The sequence below is a fragment of the Saimiri boliviensis genome, chromosome 17, assembly GCF_048565385.1.
Source record: "Saimiri boliviensis isolate mSaiBol1 chromosome 17, mSaiBol1.pri, whole genome shotgun sequence".
NCBI classification, from domain to species: domain Eukaryota; kingdom Metazoa; phylum Chordata; class Mammalia; order Primates; family Cebidae; genus Saimiri; species Saimiri boliviensis.
Genome location: NC_133465.1, coordinates 3,252,678 through 3,276,978, shown reverse-complemented (window position 1 = coordinate 3,276,978; position 24,301 = coordinate 3,252,678). Strand labels below are relative to the sequence as shown.

At 41.1% G+C, this 24,301-nt stretch overlaps 1 protein-coding gene and 1 pseudogene across 5 annotated transcripts in view; both read left to right on the top strand.

The window, feature by feature from the left end:
* USP32 (ubiquitin specific peptidase 32) overlaps positions 1 to 24,301 on the top strand; it is a 248,004-nt gene that overhangs the window by 54,012 nt on the left and 169,691 nt on the right. For all 5 annotated transcript variants that reach the window (XR_012514504.1, XR_012514506.1, XR_012514505.1 and 2 more), the window contains exon 2: positions 3,439 to 3,566. Coding sequence is in view for 2 of the 5 variants with exons in the window: in XM_039475926.2 (XP_039331860.1) it covers positions 3,439 to 3,566 (128 nt within the window). In the remaining 3 variants the exon portion in view is untranslated. The remainder of the gene's footprint in view (positions 1 to 3,438; positions 3,567 to 24,301) is intronic.
* Positions 6,537 to 22,942, top strand: LOC141581775 (elongation factor 1-gamma pseudogene; annotated as a pseudogene).

Below are 24,301 nucleotides of genomic sequence, written 5' to 3'. Positions count from 1 at the left end.
GACTTCCCTGGCTCAAGTGATCCTCCCATCTCAGCCTCCTGAGTAGCTGTAGGCACGTGCCACCATGGGTGGCTAATTTTTCTGTTTTTCGTAGAGACAGGGTCTCTCTATATTGCCTAAGGTGGTCTCTAACTCCTGGCCTCAAGCAATCCTCCTGCCTTGGCCTCCCAGAGTGCTAGGATTATAGGTATGAGCCACTACGCCTGGTCTAGTCTTTGTCTTCGCCGGTCCTTTCTGCCTTAACTTGGTAAGTCTCCTTCTCCTGGCCTTTGGAGAGCACACTCTTCTGCTTCTCCTTCTGTTCTCCTGACTATTCCATATCAACTTTCTTCATCTTTCTTAGTTTTTCCCTCTGTTTCCTTCCTCTTGTAGACACTACAAACACTGGCCTCTTCTAGTTTTGGTATGTCTCATTATGCTTTTTCCTCATGGTTTTAATTACTACCTCTATACCGATGACTCCTGTCAAACCTCTCTTAAGCTTTATACTTATAATTCTAAAACCCCATTGCATCTTCCAAGGTTTCCCATATTCAGTGTCCTTAAAAAAGTTTATCAGGCCAGGCGCTGTGGCTCACACCTGTAATCTCAGCACTTTGGGAGGCTGAGGCGGGTGGATCACGAGGTCAAGAGATCGAGACTATCCTGGTCAACATGGTGAAACCCCGTCTCTACTAAAAATACAAAAAATTAGCTGGGCATGGTGGCGCGTGCCTGTAATCCCAGCCACTCAGAAGGCTGAGGCAGGAGAATTGCCTGAACCCAGGAGGCAGACGTTGCGGTGAGCTGAGATGGCGCCATTGCACTCCAGCCTGAGTAACAAGAGCGAAACTCCGTCTCAAAAAAAAAAAAAAAAAAAAAAAAAAGTTTATCACCTTTTTTCCTGACTTCTTCTTTTTTTTTTTTTTTGAGACGGAGTTTCGCTCTTGTTACCCAGGCTGGAGTGCAATGGCGCGATCTCGGCTCACCGCAACCTCCGCCTCCTGGGTTCAGGCAATTCTCCTGCCTCAGCCTCCTGAGAGGCTGGGATTACAGGCACGCGCCACCATGCCCAGCTAATTTTTTGTATTTTGAGTAGAGACGGGGTTTCACTATGTTGACCAGGATGGTCTCGATCTCTTGACCTCGTGATCCACCCACCTCGGCCTCCCAAAGTGTTGGGATTACAGGCGTGAGCCACCGCGCCCGGCCTCCTGACTTATTCTTATATTCTCTGTCTACATGATAACATCATCCTTCAAGTTTCTCAGTTCTGGCTGGGCATGGTGACTCCCACCTATAATCCCAGCACTTTGGGAGGCCAAGGCAGGCAGATCACTTGAGATTGGGAATTTGAGACCAGCCTGGCCAACATGGTGGAACTAAAAATACAAAAATTAGCCAGGTGTGGTGGTGGGCACCTGTAGTCCCAGCTACTTGGGAGGCTAAGGCACGCAAATTGCTTGAACCTGGGAGGTGAAGGTTGCAGTAATCTGAGACTGCGTCACTGCACTCCAGCCTGAGCGACAGAGCGAGACTTTGTCTCAAGAAAAGAAAAAAAAACTCTCCAGTACTGCTTCTACTCTCAGTCTAGCTTTGAGTTCTACTGACCCTCTCTATATTTCCCAAACTTAGCTCCTTTTCTTATAGTAGCAGGCTTCCAGATTTCTTCTGTTCTCTATATTATTGATAGAGTGAGCTATCAAAATTATATCTCACTGTGTCTTGTTTCTTGTCTACCTACAGTTTTTATCTGAGTTGTATCTGACTATGTCCCTTCCTAATGATAGGACAGAGTCTCTGACTTGGTCTCGCTGCCTCTGTAGGTTTATCACTTGCTACTCCATGACTGGCTTATTCTGCCTTAGTAAGAAGATACTTTTACCATACTTTTCTATACGTCATCGTACTTTGAAGTAAACTGTGATTTCTGACCAGCATATTCTTGTTCATTTTGCTTGGATTAGCCTTTAAAATTTAATGTAATCTTCTTCATCTGGAAGAATTCTCTGTTTTCTCTAGCATGGGCCAAGGTACCATTTCTGTGCCTCCATTGTGACTGTGGTACTGACCATGTAATAGTAAAGGGTATTTATTTCTTTGTCCTTATAGATAGAGATTGTCTTAGACAGTGAAAAAAAGTTTTCAATGCATAAAGTAATGGCTCAATAATTTTTTATTTTTGATAATGAGTATCTGAAAATTTTAGGTTGTTAATATCTATTTATGAATTATTTTCTTTGTAAATAATGACAAAACCCAAGCTAAACTTGAGGACTGTTCTCCACATGGATAGAGATGTGTTTAAGAAGTACAAATCATACAGTTTTTATCACAAGGGAGATTAATGTATTGCTGCTGGAAACATTAATGCCAGAATCCAACGGCATTTAGCTTACCTGCTAATTTGAAATATTTGATACTTCTTCTATGTCCCTGCCTAAAATTTGTATGCTTACATTAAAGTTTTGTCTTTTGAAAACTGAAGGTTAAGAATTTTGGCTGGGCATGGTAGCCCATGCCTATAATCCCAGCACTTCTGGAGGCCAAAGTAAGAGGATTGCCTGAGCCCAGCAGTTCAAGACCAGCCTGGGCAACATGGGGAGACCCCATCTCTAATAATAATAATAATAATAATAGTAATAATAGTAATGGTAATGATAATTTTTATACTTTTTTTTTCCTTGAGACGGAGTCTCACTCTTTCGCTCAAGCTGGAGTGCAGTGGTGCGATCTCGGCCCACTGCAATCTCTGCCTCAGCCTCTCGAGGAGCTGGGATTGCAGGCACGTGCCACCATGCCCAGCTAATTTTTTTGTATTTTTAGTAGAGATAGGGTTTCACCATCTTGGCCAGGCTGATCTTGAACTCCTGACCTCGTGATCCATCCACCTTGGCCTCCCAAAGTGCTGGGATTACAGGTGTGAGCCACCATGCCCAGCCCTTACACTTATTTTTTAAAATTAGATTTGAAAAAATGACCATTATGACTAAATATCATTGAGTTTGTTTTACTTAACCAAAAGAGAAGTGTAATGTTTGCCAATTTTTCTTTTTTTTCTTTTTATTTATTTATCTTTTTGAGACAGAGTCTTGCTCTGTTGTCCAGGCTGGAGTGCAGTGGCATGGTCTCGGCTCAGTGCAAGCTCTGTCTCCTAGACTCAAGTGGTTCTTGTGCCTCGGCCTCCCCTAAATCCTGGGGATTATAGGCATGCACCCCACATCCAGCTAATTTTTGTGTTTTTTGTAGTGATGGGGTTTCGCCATGTTGACCAGGCTGATCTTGAGCTCCCAGCCTCAAGTGATCTGCCTGCCCTGGCTTCCCAAAGTACTGGGATTACAGGTGTGAGCCACTGCATCTGGCCTCAATTTTTCTTAGGAACCAAGTTGAAAAAAAATGATGAGAGACTTCTTTTCCTGCCTGATTTCTTACCCATCGTCTTCTGTTTCGGAATTGCAGTTACAGATGTAGAGCTAAAACGACTGAAGGATGCCTTCAAGAGGACCTGTGGACTCTCATATTACATGGGCCAGCACTGCTTCATCCGAGAAGTGCTTGGGGATGGGGTGCCTCCGAAAGTTGCTGAGGTAATCTTTTTGTTCTAAGTTTTCCATTGAGGTGGTTACCCACCAGCCTAAATTCTTGAGGAACCTCCTGATTATAACAGATTTAATCTTACCTGTAGTTATTTTTCTGAGTGGGTAAAGAAGGCTTTGTTTTAGATGTCAATATGGCTGTGTTCTTAGAGACCAAATTGGAGTACTACAGAACTGTAATTCTGCTTCTTTGGTACTTTTGAGCTTTAAGAACCACTGATTATGATCATGGGAACATTTCCATGATTGGCTTCTTATTCTTACAAAGTTCATCTCTGTGACATAAAAATTTTTATGTTGCAAGTATGTTTTATAAATTTTATGTTAAAGAAAACCTTTCCATATAGTAAAACCTAGTTAATTCTATAAAATTAAATGTTGCAAATGAAATATTAGCTTATTGGGACTTAATCAAATTTTTATTTAAGTTCTACTAAAATGTTTAGATGGAGATAAAATGTGCTTAGTTGATGTAAATATTCTCTTTATAAAAATAATAAGTTGAACCAGGTGCCATGGTGCATACCTGTAGTCCCAGCTACTCAGGAGGCTGAGGCAGGAGGCTTCCTTAAGCCTAACAATTCAAGTCCAGCCTGGGCAACATAGTGAGACACTGTCTCTAAAAATAATACAATAAAAGTTTACTATTTTGTAGTTATATACGCAGATGTACATTTTGTCATTCTAAATGTGAAATAAGAATGAATAAAATTTATTGGCTGGCTATGGTGGCTCATGCCTGTAATCTCAGCACTTTGGGAGATTGAGGCAGGAGGATCACTTGAGCTCAGGAGTTCCAGACCAGCCTGGGCAACGTAATGAGACCTCGTCTCTACTTAAAAAAAAAAATGACCTGGCGTGGTCGTATGTGCCTGTAAGTCCCAGGTATTTAGGAGGCTGAGGCAGAAGGATTGCTTGAGTCCAGGAGATTGAGGCTATAGTGCGCTATGATTGCACCACTGACATTCCAGCCTGGGTGTCAGTGAGACCCTGTCTCAATAGAAAAAAAGAATAAATATTATAAGATAATAAAAATTATGGCCAGGTGCGGTGGCTCATGCCTGTAATCCCAGCACTTTCGGAGGTCAATATGGGTGAATCATGAGGTCAGGAGTTCTAGACCAACCTGGCCAATATGGTGAAACCCCATCTCTGCAAAAATACAGAAAATTAGTGGAGCGTAGTGGCACACACCTGCATTGTTTTTGGTTTTGTGGAGTGTTTTATTTTTGTTCTTTTTGTGTGGGATAGGTATTGAATTATTTTTCTTACATATATTGTGTAAAATTACACTTTTCTTGTTCTGCCATTATTTCAGATTTATGATAGGATTGACATTTTTCCTGAGTCTGTTTATTGGGTTCTCTGTTTCAGTATAAATTTATCGTCCTATTTAAAAAATGTTGAGATGGAGTTTTGCTCTTGTCACTGAGGCTGGAGTGCAATGGAATGATCTTGGCTCACTGCAACCTCCATGTTGAACTCCTGACCTCAGGTCTTCCACCTGCCTCGGTCCCCCAAAGTGCTGGGGATTACAGGTGTGAGCCACCGTATCCAGCCAATACATTTTATTCATTCTTATTTCACATTTAGAATGACAAAATGCACATCTGTGTTTATAACTACAAAATAGTAAACTTCTATTGTATTATTTTAGAGACAGTGCCTCACTATGTTGCCCAGGATGGACTCGAATTGTTGGGCTTAAGGAAGCCTCCTACCTCAGGAGCCTCCTATTTTTTTTTTTTAACCTGTTTTTCTTAAGTGGTAGTATAATATAAAAATTTGGAATTTAGAATTTTTCATTTTAGGATATAACTAGTAGTAATTTAATATGGTAATTTAAGTTGTCAATTGAGAAAGAGACTTAAACTAAGTTCATATTAACATAAAATGCTTCAAAATTCAAATATATATGAATCTTCAGTCTTTCTTTTACCTTAGCGCCTTTCTTTTTTTTTTTTTTTTTTTTTTTTTTTTGACACGGGGTTTCGCTCTTGCTTCCCAGGCTGGAGTGCAATGGCACGATCTCGGCTCACTACAACCTCCGCCTCCTGGGTTCAGGCAATTCTCCTGCCTCAGCCTCCTGAGTAGCTGGGATTACAGGCACGCGCCACCATGCCTAGCTAATTTTTGTATTTTTAGTAGAGACAGGGTTTCACCATGTTGACCAGGATGGTCTCGATCTCTTGACCTCGTGATCCACCTGCCTTGGCCTCCCAAAGTGCTGGGATTACAGGTGTGAGCCACCGCGCCCGGCACCTTAGCTCCTTTCTTAAAGTCAGAACTGTCAGTCCCAGTGTATTCATGGTATTGGGAAAAATTTAGGTCAGCATATCTGATTCATCTCTTTGGATCATATGTAAAGGTCTATATATGTAGATATATACTGGTAAACAGATATCCATTCAAATTCTCACCCATTATTTAATTGGGTTGTCTTTTTATTACGAATTGTAAAAGTTCTTTATGAAGTCCCTTTTAAGGGACTAGATACAAGTCCCTTAAAAGACATGATTTGCAAATATTTTCCCACTTCTGTAGGTTATCTTCTCACTCTCTTGACAGTGACTTTTGAAACACAAAAGTTTTAAATTTTGATGAAGTCTGATTCATCTGTTTTTTCTTTTATCACTTGTACTTTTTAGTTTAACATCTATTTTTTTTTTTTTTTTTTTTTTTGAGACGGGGTTTCGCTCTTGTTACCCAGGCTGGAGTGCAATGGCACGATCTCGGCTCACCGCAACCTCCGCCCCCTGGGTTCAAGCAATTCTCCTGCCTCAGCCTCCCTAGTAGCTGGGACTACAGGCATGCGCCACCATGCCCAGCTAATTTTTGTATCTTTAGTAGAGACGGGGTTTCACCATGTTGACCAGGATGGTCTCAATCTCTCGACCTCGTGATCCACCCGCCTCGGCCTCCCAAAGTGCTGGGATTACAGGCTTGAGCCACCGCGCCCGGCCTAGTTTAACATCTAAGAAGCCATTGCTTAACCCAAGGCTGCAAAGATTTACTTATGTTTTCCTCTATGAGTTTTATAGTTTTTGCTATTATATTTATAAATCATCTATTAATGCGAGTTTTTTTTTTCTTTTTTTCTGAGACAGAGTCTTGCTTTGTTGCCCAGGCTGTAGTGCAATGACACAATCTTGGCTCACTGCAACCTCCACCTCTAGAGTTCAAGCGATTCTCCTGCCTCACGCTCCCAAGTAGCTGGGATTACAGGCACCACCACTATGCCTACCTCATTTTTGTATTTTTAGTAGACACAGGGTTTCACCATGTTGGCCAGGCTGGTCTTGAACTCCTGACCTCAGGTGAACCACCCACCTCAGCCTCCAAAGTGCTGGGGATTACAGGCATGTGCCACTGTGCCCGGATGAATACCAGTTTTTAAATATGGCATGAGAGGTCAAACTTCATTCTTGTATGTGTGTCTTCGATTGTCCTAGCACTGTTTGACAATAACTGTAAGGTTTTATTTCTAGAGTCTAGTCCATTGATTTTTTTTTTTTTTTTTTTTTTTTTTTTGAGATGGATTTTCGTTCTCCACCCTGGAGAGTCACCCAGGCTGGAGTGCAGTGGTGCAGTCTTGGTTCACTGCAACCTCTGCCACCCAGGTTCAAGCGATTCTCCTGCCTCAGCCTCCTGAGTAGCTGGGATTACAGGCACCTGCCTCCACACCTGGCTAATTTTTTATATTTTTAGTAGAGACAGGGTTTCATCATGTTGACCAGGCTGGTCTCAAACTCCTGACCTCGTGATCGGCCCTCCTCGGCCTCCCAAAGCATAGTCCATTGATTTATATTCCTACCATATGCCAGTATCCCCTTGTCTTGATCACTGTATCTTTGTAGTAAAATTTACTCTTTGAAATTAGAAAATACCATTTCTCCAACTTTGTTTTACTGTTTCAAGATTGTTTTGGATATTCTGAGTCTCCTGCATTTCCATATGAATTTTACGATCAGTTTGTCAAATTTCTGCAAAAAAGACAGTTGAGACCAGGCGCAGTAGATCACTCCTATAATCCCAGCACTTTGGGAGGCCAACACAGATGGATCACCTGAGATAAGGAGTTTGAGAACAGCCTGGCCAACATGATGAAACCCTGTCTCTACTAAAATACAAAATTAAGGGAAGGCATTGTGACTCATGCCTGTAATCCCAGCACTTTGGGAGGCTGAGGCAGACAGATCATTTGAGGTCAGGAGTTGCAGACTAGCCTGACCAACATGGTAAAACCCCATCTCTTCTAAAAACTCAAAAAAACATTAGCCAGGCTTGGTGGTGGATGCCTGTAATCCCAGCTACTCAAGAGGCTGAGACCCGAGAATCGCTTGAACCTGGGAGGTGGAGGTTGTAGTGAGCTGAGATCATGCCACAATACTCCAGCCTTGGTAACTGAGTGAGACTCTGTGTCAAAATAAATAAATAATAAAAATACAAAATAAGCCAGGCGTGGTGATGTGTGCCTGTAATCCCAGCTACTTGGGAGGATATGGCATGAGAATTGCTTGAACCTGGGAGGCAGAGGTTGCAGTTAGCCAAGATAGTGCCATTTCACTCCAGCCTGGGCAACAAAAACGAAAATCCATCTCAAAAAAAAAAAAGAGCTGAGATTTTCATAGGGATTTCACTGAATCTATGGAATATTGCTATCTTAATATTATGTCTTATGGCCTATGAAATAAAAATGTCTCCTCATTTATTTAGATTTTTAGTTTCTTTCAATGACGTTTTGTAGTTTTCAGGGCACAAAAAATACCGATTAACTAAACAAAATGTAGTATATTTGCACAACGGAATATTATTTGTTAACAAAAAAGGAATGACGTTTTCAAGCACGTGTCACACAGCATGGATGAACCTTTAAAACATTTCTTTGTGGAGTCACCATGGTGGCTGGGACCCTGTGCACATACCCTGAAAACTGGAGGGCCTTCAAGGTCCCCATCGCTGCTCAGTGCAGCAGGGCTCAGATTTGCATGTTCTCTGTACCACCCCACTTCCACTTTGGCCAAACCAACTGTGTTTCTGAATTTCTCCACAAATTTCCTGCTGGCAAGTTTCCAGCATTTGTGTGTTTGAGAGCAATGCCATTGCCTACTATGTAAGCAATGAGGTGCTGCGGGGAAGTACTCCAGAGGCAGCAGCCCAGGTGGTGCAGTGGGTGAGCTTTGCTAATAGCGATATAGTGCCGCCAGCCAGTACCTTGGTGCTCTGATGAATGTGAGCAGGCCCTGGCTGCTGAACCCAAGGCCAAGGACCCCTTCGCTCACCTGCTCAAGAGTACCTTTGTGTTGGATGAATTTAAGTGCAAGTCGTCCAATGAGGACACACTATGCGGCACTGCCGTATTTCTGGGAGCACTTTGATAAGTACGGCTGGTCCCTTTGTTACTCAGAGTATCCCTTCCCTGAAGCACTTACTTAGACCTTCATGAGTTACGGTCTCATCACTAGAATGTTCCAGTGACTGGACAAGCTGAGGAAGAATGCCTTCGCCAGTGTTATATTCTTTGGAACCAACAATAGCGGCTCCATTTCTGGAATCTGGGTCTTCCAAGGCAAGGTGCTTGCCTTTCCGCTGAGTCCAGATTGGCAGGTAGACTACAAGTTATACACGTGGCAGAAACCAGATCCTGGTAGCGAGGAGACCCAGATTCTGGTTCGAGAGCACTTTTCCTGGGACGGGGCCTTCCAGCATGTGGGAAGCCTTCAATCAGGGCAAGCTCTTCAAGTTAACATCTTTCGCCATTCCCTAGCTGCCTGCACCTGCCCTTCAGGGAGATAGGGGTCATTAAAGGAAACTGAACACTGGAAAAATAAAACAAAATATTATGCTAAGACAAAGAAGCCAAATACAAAAAATTGTATGTTATATGATTCCACTTACAGGAAATGGCTAGAATAGCCACATCACTAGAGGTAGAGAGTAGATGAGTGGCATTTTGGGAAATTTTTAGCTTATTTTTTTCTCACTTGTATGGCAGCTACATTTCTCTCTTATGCTTGCTATTGGATATCAATGCATACATCCTGTCTTTCCTTGGAGTGAGCTCTTCTTCCTGAGATCTCCAGTTATTTGGTTGCTCCTTGATGGACTCAGGAAATGTTGTGATAGGATGGTTTATCTAGCCTTTTCTCATTTTAAAGTTAGGAGTAACACCTGTTCAGGCTTTCTACATCATTTCATAAACTTTATTTTGTTCCAGACTGTTTTAAGACTCTTTCCCTGTCCTTTGGAGTCATCATTGGTTAGAAAAATTAAAGTAATTGCTTTATAAGAGGGATCTTAATTTTAAATTGTAAAAACCACAACTGTAGCTTTAAGTTTCAGTTTCAGTGTGTTTAACATTTTTTGTGTAAACTCTAATAAAGTATTAAACACATAGAAATTTTGTGAATATGTTTAATGATGATGATGAACTTCTTTTTCCTTATTATTTGTTGACCTAGGATTATTTAATTGAGGAAGGATACTATATGCAGATATTGATTATTACATATACTCTGTTGTGTAAATTGTAAGGTATTATGAAGGGTTAGGTACTTCTGTAATTAATCCCTGGTATTTTCTCAGAAGTATATCTTTTTTTTTTTTTCTAAGGCATGGTCTCACTTTGTCGCCCAAGCTGGAGTGCCGTGGCATAAACATGGCTCACTCCAGTCTCAACCTCCTGGGCTCTAGCAATTCTCCTGCCTCAGCACCCCCCAAGTGGCTGAGACTATAGGCACATGCCACCACACCCACCTACTTTTTGTATTTTTTGTAGAGATGGGGTTTTGCCATCTTGCCCAGGCTGGTTTCGAACTCCTGAGCTCAAATGATCCTCCCACCTTGATCTCCCAAAGTGTTGGGATTACAGATGTGAGCCTGGCCTCACCAACTCTTAATTGTCTAGTGTTTTTATTTTCTTTATGGTGCCACCTTCTCAGAACATCTACTCCCCTCAAACAAATTTAATAACAAAACATTTCCATGGAGTTTTTTGTTTTTGTTTTTGTTTTTGTTTTTGTTTTTGAGATAGAGTCTTGCTCTGTCACCCGTAGTGGAGTGCAGTGGCGCAATCTCGGCTCACTGCCAACAACCTCCAGCTTTCAGGTTTAAATGATTCTCCTGCCTCAGCCTCCAAAGTAGCTGAAATTATGCCACGTACCTCTACACTCGGCTAATATTTTATATTTTTTGTGGAGATAGGGTTTCACCATGTTCCCCGAGCTGGGCTTGAACTTCTGGGCTCAAGCTATCTGCCTTTCCCAGCCTCCCAAAGTGCTGGATGACAAGGCATGAGCCACTGTGCCTGGCCTGTGCCTGACAATTTTAGCCAACATTGTTTTTCTCCCATTCTAAACTTTCTTTCAAGCATTAGAGCCCGCATCTATAGTACGTAGCACAACATTTTATTAGATAATGGCTCATTCACTAATTGTTCATGTATGTCTTGTCTAATCTTGTTCATGTAAGTCTTGAGATGGTCTCACTCTGTCTCCCAGGCTGGAGTGCAGTGTGTGATTATGGCTCACTGCAGCCCCAACCTCTCAGGATCAAGCAGTTTTCCCACCTCATCGTCCCAAGTAGGTGGGACACAGGCATGTGCCACCATTGCCAGTTAATCAATTTATTTATTTTTTGTGGAGATGGGGTCTCACCATATTGTCCAAGCTGGTCTCAAACTCCTGGACTCAAGCAGTCCTCCTGCATCAGCCTCCCAAAGAGCTGGGATTACAGCTGTGAGCTACCATGTCCAGCCAAAATTATTATTGTTGATGGGCAGACTTTATGACTTAAAAAAAAATATGCCCCAGAGGGCTGTGCATATTGTATAAACTTAGCGAATATTTATTAATGCTTTCTTTTTGGTAGTTGTATTTAGTAGTTGTATTGTGCAAAATTCTATTAAAAGGATGACCAAGACAACCAGGAGATGAGGAGACCTGAAGTTAGTTAGTTTTGCTAACTTTGCAATCTTTAAACACTCAACCTTTTTCTAGATTAGAGGAAACTGCATATATTAATCAAAAGCCATATTAGATTCTGGAGGGTTTTTAGTCATAGCGATCAACATGTGAAAACAAACAGCTGATTAGTAGGGAGTGAATGCTGAAGTAGTTATGTTGTGTTTAGATGTCCTTTGACTGGGGACCTGCATATTTACCAGATAGTCCAGGTTTAAGGAGAGTATTACAGAATAGTGATTTGTATTTGGTTTCTTTGATGTTAGTTGATCTGTATTATTGATTAAATCCCTTTTTGTCACTTACTAGCATTATGGGCTAACAACTGTCTTGGTAACTCTAGTCATTGATAGCTCTTGGTACTGTTAATCGTTGACTGTTGTAATATAATAAAATGATTAACATGTTTATATTATCTAGAGAAAAGCAGATTTTTTGTTTGTTATGATAAATCTTGATCTTGACATTATAGCTGTCAGAACAACCAGCAGGATACTGGTTTGAAATCTTTCCCTGTAACTAGAATCTTTGAAATATTCATTAGTACATTATATTGACTGCCTCTCTTTTTGTTCATAGTGTAACATTCATGCTAGTTTTTTTTGTTTGTTTGTTTTGTTTTTGAGACCAAGTTTTTCTCTTGTTGCCTAGTCTGGAGTGCAATGGCTCATTCTCGGCTCATCACAACCTCCACCTCCTGGATTGAAGTGATTCTCCTGCCTCAGCCTCCAAAGTAGCTGGGATTACAGGCATGTGCCACCACGCCCGGCTAATTTTTTGTATTTTTAGTAGAGACAGGGTTTCACTATGTTGGCCAGGATGGTCTCGATCTCTTGACCTCATGAGTCACTTGCCTCAGCCTCCCAAAGTGCTGGGATTACAGGCGTGAGCCACCATGCCTAGCCCATGCTAGTTCTTAAATTTCATTGTCTTAATGTGTTTCTTTTTGTAAGAAAGGACAGAAAAAATTCCAAGGGTTCTATAAGATGACAGTACAACAGAGTGTATTACTCTCTTTTTGTAAATGTATGTGAACTTTAAAAAATGTGTGCATTAAAACTAGGCGCGGTGGCTCACGCCTGTAATCCCAGCACTTTGGGAGGCCGAGGCAGGTACATCACAAGGTCAGGAGTTCAAGACCAGCCTGGCCAACATAGTGAAACCCCGTCTCTACTAAAAATACAAAAATTAGCCAGGCGTGGTGATGGGTGCCTGTAGTCTCAGCTATACTGGAGGCTGAGACAGGAGAATAACTTGAATTCGGGAGGCGGAGGTTGCAGGGAGCCAAGATTGCACCACTGCACTTCATTCTGGGGGACAGACTGAGATTCTGTCTCAAAAAAAAAAAAAAATGGGTTATTATCTTGATTGTCCTTAATTGTCACGTTTTAAGCTAGAGCAAATTTAAACAGCTTCATAACCTATTGAAAAACAGAGTTTATAACAGAAGATCTAACATACAGTTAAGCATAATGGGACTAGGGAACTCCTTGTAGAAAACTTTACATAAAGAATATTACATAAATTATGGATGTTCTAAGTGGTAATGCCAAATGTCAAGTAATTTGTACTAAAAAACATTCTTGTTTTTTTTTTTTTTTTTTTTTGAGACGGAGTTTCGCTCTTGTTACCCAGGCTGGAGTGCAATGGCGCGATCTCGGCTCACCGCAACCTCCGCCTCCTGGGTTCAGGCAATTCTCCTGCCTCAGCCTCCTGCGTAGCTGGGATTACAGGCGCGCACCACCATGCCCAGCTAATTTTTTGTATTTTTAGTAGAGACGGGGTTTCACCATGTTGACCAGGTTGGTCTCGATCTCTCGACCTCGTGATCCACCTGCCTCGGCCTCCCAAAGTGCTGGGATTACAGGCTTGAGCCACCGCGCCCGGCCTAAAAAAACATTCTTAAAGAAGATAACTTATATAATTACTTATTTCAAATTCTTGGTGTATTAACTGAACTACTGACATGTCTAGTGTAGTAGACAATAAAAACAGTTGGAATCCTATCCAAGTGAGTCTTTATGAAAAATTTCTATCATTAATTGGTATTATAAGGTAAAATAAGAATAAGTTTATAACTGGCAGTGTTACGGACTCTGCCAAAATTTAGCTGATAAAATTTATCTGAATTTGGTTATAGATGTTGTAGTAATTCAGTGCAACCACAAAATCTGTATGACCTCCAACAAAAGCACATGACCCATTGCCTACTTCTTGAAAAATAATTGCCAAGGAATAAGGCTAAGGGCCAGGGAGGACTGTAGACAATTTTCTCTCAGGGAGCAAAACGTGGACTTGTAACTGGGCTGACCAAGAAACATCCTCTCTTGCCCTGGCAGTTTATATTCATGACTACCATATGTTTTCCACTTTTCCCTTTTCTGAGTGGAAATTTCCATTGTAGATACATTTTTTTCTACTTCACCATTGCATAACACATGTAAAGGAAGAGGTACAACTTGCGTTTTAGTTTATAGGTCATCAGACCACAATGAGTCACCTTTAGACTTAGTGGAGAGAATTGCAAATCACATGGTGACCTTGGACCTGAATGTAGGAACTGGATAGGACTTTGCAGAAGTCTTTGTTAGGAATGGAGATATTTTATGCGTAGAAGACAGATTTTATGTGTAGGAATAAGTGGGTGTTTGGATGAAGACAGACAGGTACATACTTAATATTTGCAGGGACTGAGGCAAGGATACAAATGGAGGGCCGGGTGTGGTGGCTCCATGCCTGTAATCCCAGCACTTTTTGGAATCTCAAGGATTCCTTAAGCCCAGGAGTTTAAGAACAGCCCTGACAACATAGTGAGCCCTCCTTTCTGCAAAAAAAAAAAAGTATCTGGGTGTTGTACACATCTGCAGTCCCAGATACTTGGGAAGCTGAGATGGGAGGATCACTTAAGCCTGGGAGATTGAGGCTGCAGTGGTCTTGCCACTGCACTCCAGCCTGGGCAACGTCTCTTAAAAATTACCAAAAAATGTTAGCAACTATTAAATTAAAAAATGTGCCCGGGCATGGTGGCTCACACCTGTAATCCCAGTACTTTGGGAGGCTGAGGTGGACAGATCATGAGTTCAGGAGTTTGAGACCAGTCTAGTCAACATGATGAAACCCTGTCTGTGTATATTGAGCTGATAAAGCTAGATACAGTTGACCCTTGAACAACATAGATTTGAACAGTGCAGGTCTACTTATACACAGATTCTTTTTCAATGAATATATTGGAAAAATTTTTGGAGATTTGCAACTATTTGAAAAAGCCACAGATGAACCACGTAGTCTAGAAACATTAAAAAACTAAGATAGTTATGTGGTAAATGCATAAAATATAAGTAGATATTAGTTTATTTTATCAGGTTCTACCATAAAATATATGCATCTATTATTAAAAATTAAAATTTATCAAAATTTGTGCATACAAACACAGATGGTACATGGCATCATTTGTAGTCAGGAAAAATGCAAACAGAAAAATGTAGTATTAAAACATAACTGCATAAAATTAACTAATTTATATTACTGTAATAATTGCATAGCCACCTCTTGTTGCTTTTACGGTAAACTCAAGAATTATAAGTATCTGAGGTGCTAATAATCTGTATGTGAGCAATTCATCTTTCCAGTAAATGGCATATCACAGTAAAAGTGATCTCTTATGTTTCTCGCGTATTTTTTATTGTGTTTAGTGCAGTGCCCTAAACCTTGAATAACACCATGTGACCCATATCAACTGCCACTTGTGATCCTGGAAATGTTGCCAAGAAGCAGAGAAAAATCATGACATTATAGGAAAAAACTGAATTGTCTGATATGTAAAGCAGATTGAGAACCGCAGCTGTGGTTGCCTGCCACTTCAGACATGATTTTTGCTGTAAACAGAGGACATCAACTTATGATAAATACAGTACACAACAGAAAATGTATTTTCTCTTTTTTATGATTTTCTTTTCCTTCACTCTCTTCTTTCTCCCCCTTCCCTCATTTCTCCTCTTTTTTCTTTCCCTCCTTCCCTCCCTTGCTTCCTTCCTTCCTTCTTTCTTTTCTTTCTTACATATCTCTATTATTATTTTTGTGTGTGTGATAGAGTCTCGCTGTGTCACCCAGGTGGGAGTGCAGTGGCATAATCTTGGCTCACTGCAACCTCCACCTCCTGGGTTAAAGCAATTCTCCTGCCTCAGCCTCCCAGGTAGCTGGGATTACAGGTGCATGCCACCACACTTGGCTAATTTTTGTATTTGTAGTAGAGACAGGGGTTTTACCATGTTTACCAGGCTGGTCTCAAACTCCTGACCTCAAGTGATCTGCCTGCCTCGGCCTTCCAAAGTGCTGGGATATTACAGGCATGAGCCATCATTTCCTGCCCTTATGATTTTCTTTCTTTCTTTTTTTTTTGCTACTATTGGTCAGCAGAAAATGATTTTCTTAATAACATTTTTCTTCTCTGCTTACTTTATTGTAAGAATACAATGTGGAAAGCATATATGTATTATCAGCAGTTTATGTTTTTGGTAAGCTTTTTGATTGTCAGGCTATTAGTAGTTACATTTTTCTGGAGTCCAAAGTTATATTCAGATTTTCTTTTTTTTTTTTTTGAGACGGAGTTTCGCTCTTGTCACCCAGGCTGGAGTGCAATGGCGCGATCTCGGCTCACCGCAACCTCCGCCTCCCGGGTTCAGGCAATTCTCCTGCCTCAGCCTCCTGAGTAGCTGGGATTACAGGCACGTGCCACCATGCCCAGCTAATTTTTTTGTATTTTTAGTAGAGACGGGGTTTCACCATGTTGACCAGGATGGTCTCGATCTCTTGACCTCATGATCCACCCGCCTCAGCCTCCCAAAGTGCTGGGATTACAGGCTTGAGCCACCGCGCCCGGCTATATTCAGATTTTCAACCTTGAGGGGAGTAATGCTCAGCTTCTGTGTTGTTCAGGGATCTACTGTAATTGAAGTAAATCTTTGTTTTTATTTTGCCTTAAATATTATGGTATCAGTTTTTTTTTCATTGAGCAGTCTGTCTTTGACATTCTTCCTTTCGAAATAGAAATATATTGAAAATGTAAGTTCTGTTTACTAGAAATAGAATAAGATGTTTTCACAATGAGGATTTTCTTTTTCCTTCTTTGTAAAATTTTATTAGATGATTCAATGATAAAAAGGAAACTCTGTCCAGGTGTGGTGGCTCACACCTGTAATCTCAGCACTTTGGGAGGCTGAGGTGGGCGGATCATGAGGTCAGAAGTTCAAGACTAGCCTGACCAACGTAGTGAAACCCTGTCTCTACTAAAAATCCAAAAAATTAGCCAGGTGTGTTGGCGGGCGCCTGTAATCCCAGCTACTCAGGAGGCTGAGGCAGGAGAATTGCTTGAACCCAGCAGGCAGAGGTTGCAAGTGAGCTGAGATTGCGCTGTTGCACTCCAGCCCTGGCAACAGTGTGAGACTACATCTCAAAATAAAAGAAAAAAGGAAGCTCTATTGATATATGCAACAACATAAATGAATTTCAGAATCATTATGCTGAATAAATTAAGCCAGGCAAAAATAGCATGCATGCTTAAGATTCCATTCATATAAAATTCTAGGAAATCCAAACTATTGTGAAAGGAAGCTTGCCCGGAGACTGGATGCTGGTGTTGGTGCAGGAGGAAAGGGAAATGGTAGATTACATAGGGACAGAATAAACTTTTTTTCTTCTTTTGAGGCAGAGTTTTGCTCTTGTTGCCCAGGCTGGTGTGCAATGGTGCCATCTCCGGTCACTACAACCTCCGTCTCCCGGGTTCAAGCCATTCTCCTGCCTTGGCCTCCTGAGTAGCGGGGATTACAGGTGCCCTCCACCACACCCAGCTAATTTTTTGTGTTTTTAGTAGAGATGGGGTTTCACCATGTTGGCCAGGCTGGTCTCAAACTCCTGACCTCAGGTGATCTGCCTGCCTTGGCCTCCCGAAGTGCTAGGATTACAGGCGTGGACCATCACACCCCGCCCAGTGTAAACTTTTGAGGTAATAGAAATGTTTGGTTTTTATTTTCTTCGTTGTGTTTAGTGACTGGTATATATGCGTGACAAAACTGATCAATTACATACTTTTTTTTTTTTTTTTGAGACAGTATCTCTCTCTATCACCCAGGCTGGAGTTCATTGGCGTGATCTCTGCTCACTGCAACCTTCACCTCCTGGGTTCAAGCGATTCTTGTGCCTCAACCTCCTGATTATCTGGGACTACAGGTGTGCACCACCATGCCCAGCTAATTTTTTGTGTTTATTTTTTGTAGTGATGGGGTTTTGCCATGTTGCCCAAACTGATCTTGAACTCTTGAGCTCAGGCAGTCCTCCCAGTGCTAGGATTACAGGCATGAGCCACCGTGCCTGACCTCAGTTTTATACTTTAAATGTGTACAGATTTTTTAATATTAAAGTTTCTTTCTTTTTTTTCTTTTTTTTTTTTTTTTTTTTTTTTGAGATGAGGTCTTACTCTGGTACCCAGGCTAGAGTGTAGTAGCATGATCATGGCTCACTGAAGCCTTGACCTCCTCAGGCTCAAGTGATCCTCCTGCCTCAGCCTCCTGAGAAGCTGGTACTACAGGTGCATACCACCATGCCTGGCTAACTTGTATTTTTTGTAGAGATAGGGTTTTGCCATGTTGCCCAGGCTGGTCTTGAACTCCTGGGCTCAAGCAGTCCACCTGCCTTGGCTTCCCAAAGTGCTGGGATTACAGGTGTGAGCCACCATACCCAGCCTAAATAGGTGTAGTTTTATTGTACTTCAGTTGTTCCACAAAAGTTGATAAAACATTAAGTATACATTTTGGATTTTTCAGGAAGAATACTTAACACTATTTAGGAAAGTAAGCCTGGAATATCAAAGTTGACTATTGGACAGAACTATAATTTCCTTTTCTATCTTTGTTAGGGTATTTGTATTTTGGTTCTAACTTCATTATTTACTTAATGATCTTTTCCTAGTCACTTAAGTTTTGAGACAAAAAACCCTCTAAAACATTGATCAGAATTGTAGGAATTTAGGTATATGACTAGCTTGACTGAAATTAGAAAAGTTACAAGTACGGTTAAATTGTGATGTTGTACCATTGACTTGGAAACTTGCCAGAAAATGAGGAGAGAAGGGTGAGGGCTCGGGTTAGGCTGGGAAAGTTGGGATAGTTAAAAGAAGAAATGCTCAATGATAAATTTGGAACTCTGCCTTTTCCCTTAGGATATGAAGTTATATTTGTGTTTAACTAAGTTTTTAGAAAACCTTTAGCCTGGCCAACACAGTGAGACCCTGTCTCTACAAAAAAAAAATGCAAATATTAGCTAGGTGTGATGACATGTTCCTGTAGTCCCAGCTGCTCGAGAAACTGAGGCTGGAGGATTGATTGAGCCTGGGAAGTTGAGGCTGCAATGAGCCATGATTGTGCCACTTGCAGGCCAGCACCAAGCTGCACTAAACCCCCATTGACTCCCCTGTCCTGCTTGTTGGTGCCCAAAGTTCAGAGGGGACTGAGGCGGCAGGGGGCCGAGTGTCCACATACCTGGCTGGGCTATGACAGTACCTGGTCTTGGCCTTAATCCTGCTCCAAGATTGGAGTAGGTGCTGGGAATCGGGAGAATCAGGGCAGGGGGGCCTTCCTGGACCCCTGAAAGTACAGAGTCCAGAGATGTCCGGGTCCTGCACCTGAGAGAGCGGGGCTTCTGCTCACTCCCTGGAGCATACAGGCAGCCCTGGCTGCAACTCCCTGCAGCGTGGGATGGGGGCTCCAGGTCCTTGCTGTGACCCTCTCTGCCTGTCCCTCCTGCCCAACTGTGCTGCTCTTCTGCTGGTGGGCAGCTCAGCCTGGGTCCCGAGGTAGTGGGGGATGTTCTCACTTGTCCCTGGGTCCTGCTGCCTTTGTGGAGTGGGGCACTGCCCCAGGCCCAGCTTTACCTCCCCTTTTCCGCCCCCCCCTCCACGGTGACAGTGGTGCAGTCAGCTGCCTTGGGGACATGGGGTACAGGGGACCCACTGCCACCATTACTGTTCCTGCAGCTGCTCCTGCCACTACCACCTGTGTCTTCCTGTTGCAGCTGGCATGACGTCAGTGGCCACTCTGGAAGGCCCTCCACTGCCATCAGTGTATATAATGTCAAATAGGCCACTACACATGGCCATTAGCATATCCATCATCTCAAACGTGTCATCTTTTTGTGTTGGGAACATTAAAAAATCTGTTCTTCTAGTTATTTAAAAATATACAACCAATTGTTGTTAATTATAGTCGCCCTATAGTGCTGTAGCATGCTACGACTTATTCCTCCTATTTGGCTGTACTTTTCTATACATAACCAACTTTTAGCTATCACTTCCACCACATCCCCTTCCTTGCCTCTAGTAACCACTATTCTGTTCTCTGCTTCTATGAGATCAACTTTTTTAGCATCCACTTATGACTGAGAACTGTTTACCTTCATGAAGTGTTTATTTTTTAACAATAAAATAACTTGGCAGGATAGTAATCTATGTAAATATAACTCAGAACATCTTGTAGAAATAACTAGTTTTATTTTCATAAAACTTGGTAAGTCTGTTCAGGGGGGATATTTTATACTGTGTGCATGAATTTTCCTATGGTGGTTCTTCGAGGGAATCTAAGAGAAATAAACATCTTACCGAGTATCTCATACTGAGATCCACAAATATGTGCTGCTGCTATACGTATTAAGTCCCAGTAGAATGAGAAAATAAACCATGGCCGGGCACAGTGGCTCATGCTGCTAATTCCAGTACTTTGGGAGGCCACGGTGGGTGGATTACCAGAGGTCAGGAGTTCAAGACCAGCCTGGCCAACATGGTGAAACCCCGTCTCTACCAAAAATACAAAAATTAGCCAGACATGGTTGTGAGTGCCTGTAATCCCAGCTGCTCGGGAGGCTGAGGCAGGAGAATTGCTTGAACCTGGGAGGTGAAGGTTGCAGTGAGCCAAGATTGCGCCATTCCATTCAGGCCTGGGCAACAAGAGCAAAACTCCATCTCAAAAGAAAAAAAAAAAGAAAACCATGGTATCAAATAAGGACCTGAAATCAGGTTACCAGGGCAGAGGGTGTGACGAAATGCAGTCTTTGATTTACGGTGAATCTTTGTATCAGTAGGAAATGCATTACCTAGTTTGCAAATAAATCTTATGTATTTACTTATTTTATCAAAGTGACATATGCACATAGTTAAAATAGAATCAAAAAGAGTGAAAGCAAGAGTTCCTATCCTTGCCTCGCTCAATTTTATCAGGGTTCCAGAGGCAACCAGTTTCTAGTAGTTGGTTTTGGCACATACCTCCATTTAATCTAAATATTATTATTTACTTTTTTTCTTTTTTTGGATACAGAGTTTTACTCTGTCACTCAGCCTAAAATCCAACAGCATAATCTCAACTCACTGTATTCGCCTATGCTGGAGTGCAATGGTGTGATCTTGACTCACTGATACTTCTGCCTCCCAGGCTCAAGCAATCCTCCTGCCTCAGCCTCCCTAGTAGCTGGTGGGACTACAGGCATATGCCACAATGCCTGGCTAATTTTTGTATTTTTTTGTAGAGATGGGATTTTGCTGTGTTGCCCAGGCTGGTGTTGAACTGCTAGGCTCCAGCGATCTGCCAGCCTCAGCCTCCCGAAGTGCTGGTTTACAGGTGTGAGCCACTGCGCCTGGCCCTTTACTGTTATTTTAAAATTAATTTTAAACTTATCTTTTGCTTTGCAGTTGTAGAAGAGATACATACTTAACTTTCTTACATCCCTTCCCCACAAAATCCAGTGCAATTATATTGTAATTTTTGGTTAAGTCAGTGTTATTTACAATATTATGACTATGTAAATATTTCTTGCAACATAATGTACTGTGATACAAGATTCTTTTTTCTTTTTTTTTCTTTTGAGACGGGGTCTTGCGCTGTCACCCAGGCTGAAGTGAATTCAAACCAAGAAAGATAAAGTATCAGAAGTAAAATGAGGGTGACTTTTAACCATATCATTTACATGTTGTTAATTACCATTAATAATAACGGGAAAATATAAATATAAAGTTCTATCTATAAGAAGCCATTGATCTCAGGAGTAGGGGGAATCAGGCTTAATTAAGAATTGGTTTCAGGCCGGGCGCGGTGGCTCACACCTGTAATCTCAGCACTTTGGGAGGCCGAGGTGGGTGGATCACGAGGTCAAGAGATACAGACCATCCTGGTCAACATGGTGAAACCCCGTCTCTACTAAAAATACAAAAATTAGCTGGGTGTGGTGGTGCACGCCTGTAGTCCCAGCTACTAGGGAGGCTGAGGCAGGAGAATTGCTTGAACCCAGGAGGCGGAGGTTGCGGTGAGCCGAGATCGCGCCATTGCACTCCAGCCTGGGTAACAAGAGCGAAACCCCATCTCAAAAAAAAAAAAAAAAAAAAGAATTGGTTTCTTGGATCACGAGGTCAAGAGATCGAGACCATCCTTGTCATCATGGTGAAACTCTGTGTCTACTAAAAATACAAAAAATTAGCTGGGCATGGTGGCACGTGCCTGTAATCCCAGCTACTCAGGAGGCTGAGGCAGGAGAATTGCCTGAACCCGGGAGGCGGAGGTTGCAGTGAGCCGAGATCGCACCATTGCACTGCAGCCTGGGTAACAAGAGTGAAACTCCATCTTAAAAAAAAAAAGAATTGGTTTCTTCTCTTGCCTCATATGGAAGATGCTGAGATAGTCTTTTTAGAATCAAGTCAGTAGTATCTCTGAAAATGTGTTTTCACTTTTTTGAAGAATCTGGTTAGAGTTTAGTTTTTCAAATAGTTTTTAATTACAAAAAATACATATATATGTATTTGAAACAGTCTCGCTCTGTCGCCCCAGGTGGAGTGCAGTGGTGCAATCATAGCTCATTGCAATCTCGAACTCGTGGGCTCAACCAATCCTCCTGCCTTAGCCTCCCAAGTACCTGGGACCACAAGTGCACCACTGTGCCCACATAATTTTTAAAAATGTTTTTGTAGAGACAAGGTCTCACTCCATTACCCAGGTTGGTCTTAAACTCCTGGTCTCAAGCAATCTTCTCACCTTGGCCTTCCGAAGTGCTGGGATTACAGGCATGAGCTACTGCACCTGGCCTGGTTTATACTTTTAAGAATCATTTTATAGTTTGCACTGCTGATGGGACCTAGTAGTAGTTAAAGTAGTTTGCCTAAGTTATTTTATGTATGGATGAAAACTTTACTAGTATTTTACCTTTGAAGAGTAATTTCTTAATTTCCAAATGGCAGAAGCTGTAGAGATGTTTTGATGATTTTTAGAAAATAGTAAAGCATATAATACTTAACATGAAGGTTTATCTTGAACTACTTTTCCCATCTTTCTTTTTTGTTATATTTGACTTTCAGAAATTTTAGTTGAGAAATAAAAAGCCTTATAGGAGCAGTATTCAGCGAAGTGTGTTTAGCCAACTTTGTTACATATACCAGTTCTTTGCTTTAAAAAAAATAGTGTCTTGTTTTTCTTAAAAGCTTTTATTGAGCTACAATTTACATGTCATACAATTCATACATTTAAAGCATACAATTCAGTGGCTTTTAGTATGTCATAGAGTTGTGTACTCAAAAGAAACCTTATACACTTTAACAGTCATCCCCTTCATCCTCTCCTCTCCCAGCCTTTGTCTAATATCCTAATCTACTTTTTTTCTGTCTATATAGATTTTGCTGTTCTAGTCATTTCATATAAATGGAATTATGGTTTTCTGTGATTGGCTTCTTAGATGAATCTTCAAAACATGTATCAGTCCTTTATTCCTTTTTATTGTTGAATAATATTTCATTGTATGGATATATACAATACTTTATTTCATCAGTTAATGGATATTTGTGTTATTTTCACTTTTTTGTTATTGTAAATAATGCTGCTATGAACATTTGTTTCCATTGCTGTGACATACATTTCCGTTTCTTTGGATATATACCTTGGATGGAGTTTCTGGGTCATATAGTAACTCTTCATTTAACTTTTTGAGGAACTGCCAGACTATTTTCCAAAGTGGCTGCCATTTTACATTTCAACCAATAGTATATGAGAGTTTCAATTTCCCTTTGTCCTTTAATTATCTGTTTTTTTAGTATAGTTTAATTATCTGTGTTTTTTATTATAGCTGTCCTAGTGGGTGTGAAGTTGTATCTCATTGTGGTTTTGATTAGCATTTTCCTGATCTCCAGATGTCTAACTTTCTTGATTAACTGGACTAGTAAATCTAAAATGAACATGTTTAAACATTCTTGCGGTGTACATTTATATGGAAATTTGTGATCAGCTTCATTGGCTCAAGCCATTTTAGTGCTTTGAAGAATTTTGAGGTTTTCTGTTTTTTAGCAATAAATATCTTTAAAATTTTAAAGTAGTAATATAGTGGTTCTATAAATGTAACTCCAAGTCTAGAACCCAGGGACTATTTCTTTTTTTTGAACCAGTTAATTTTCATGTGAGTCAGTTAATTTTCATGTTTTCTAATCTTGACCCTTTTCTGAAATTCTTTTTTTTTTTTTTACTATATAGAGCAAACAGAGCAAACATCAGAACTTTTCTGAAATTACATCTACGTAATAAAATCTATTTTTAAACTATCCATTTGGATTTAAAGTTGTACATAGCATGCTTTTTCTTGGTTTTTAGTATAATACTTATTAAATTCATTGATTTAAGAACAATGTTTTTAAACACTTAAATATGATTTAGGGAGCCAGGCATAGTGGTATGTTCCTGTAGTCCAAGCTAC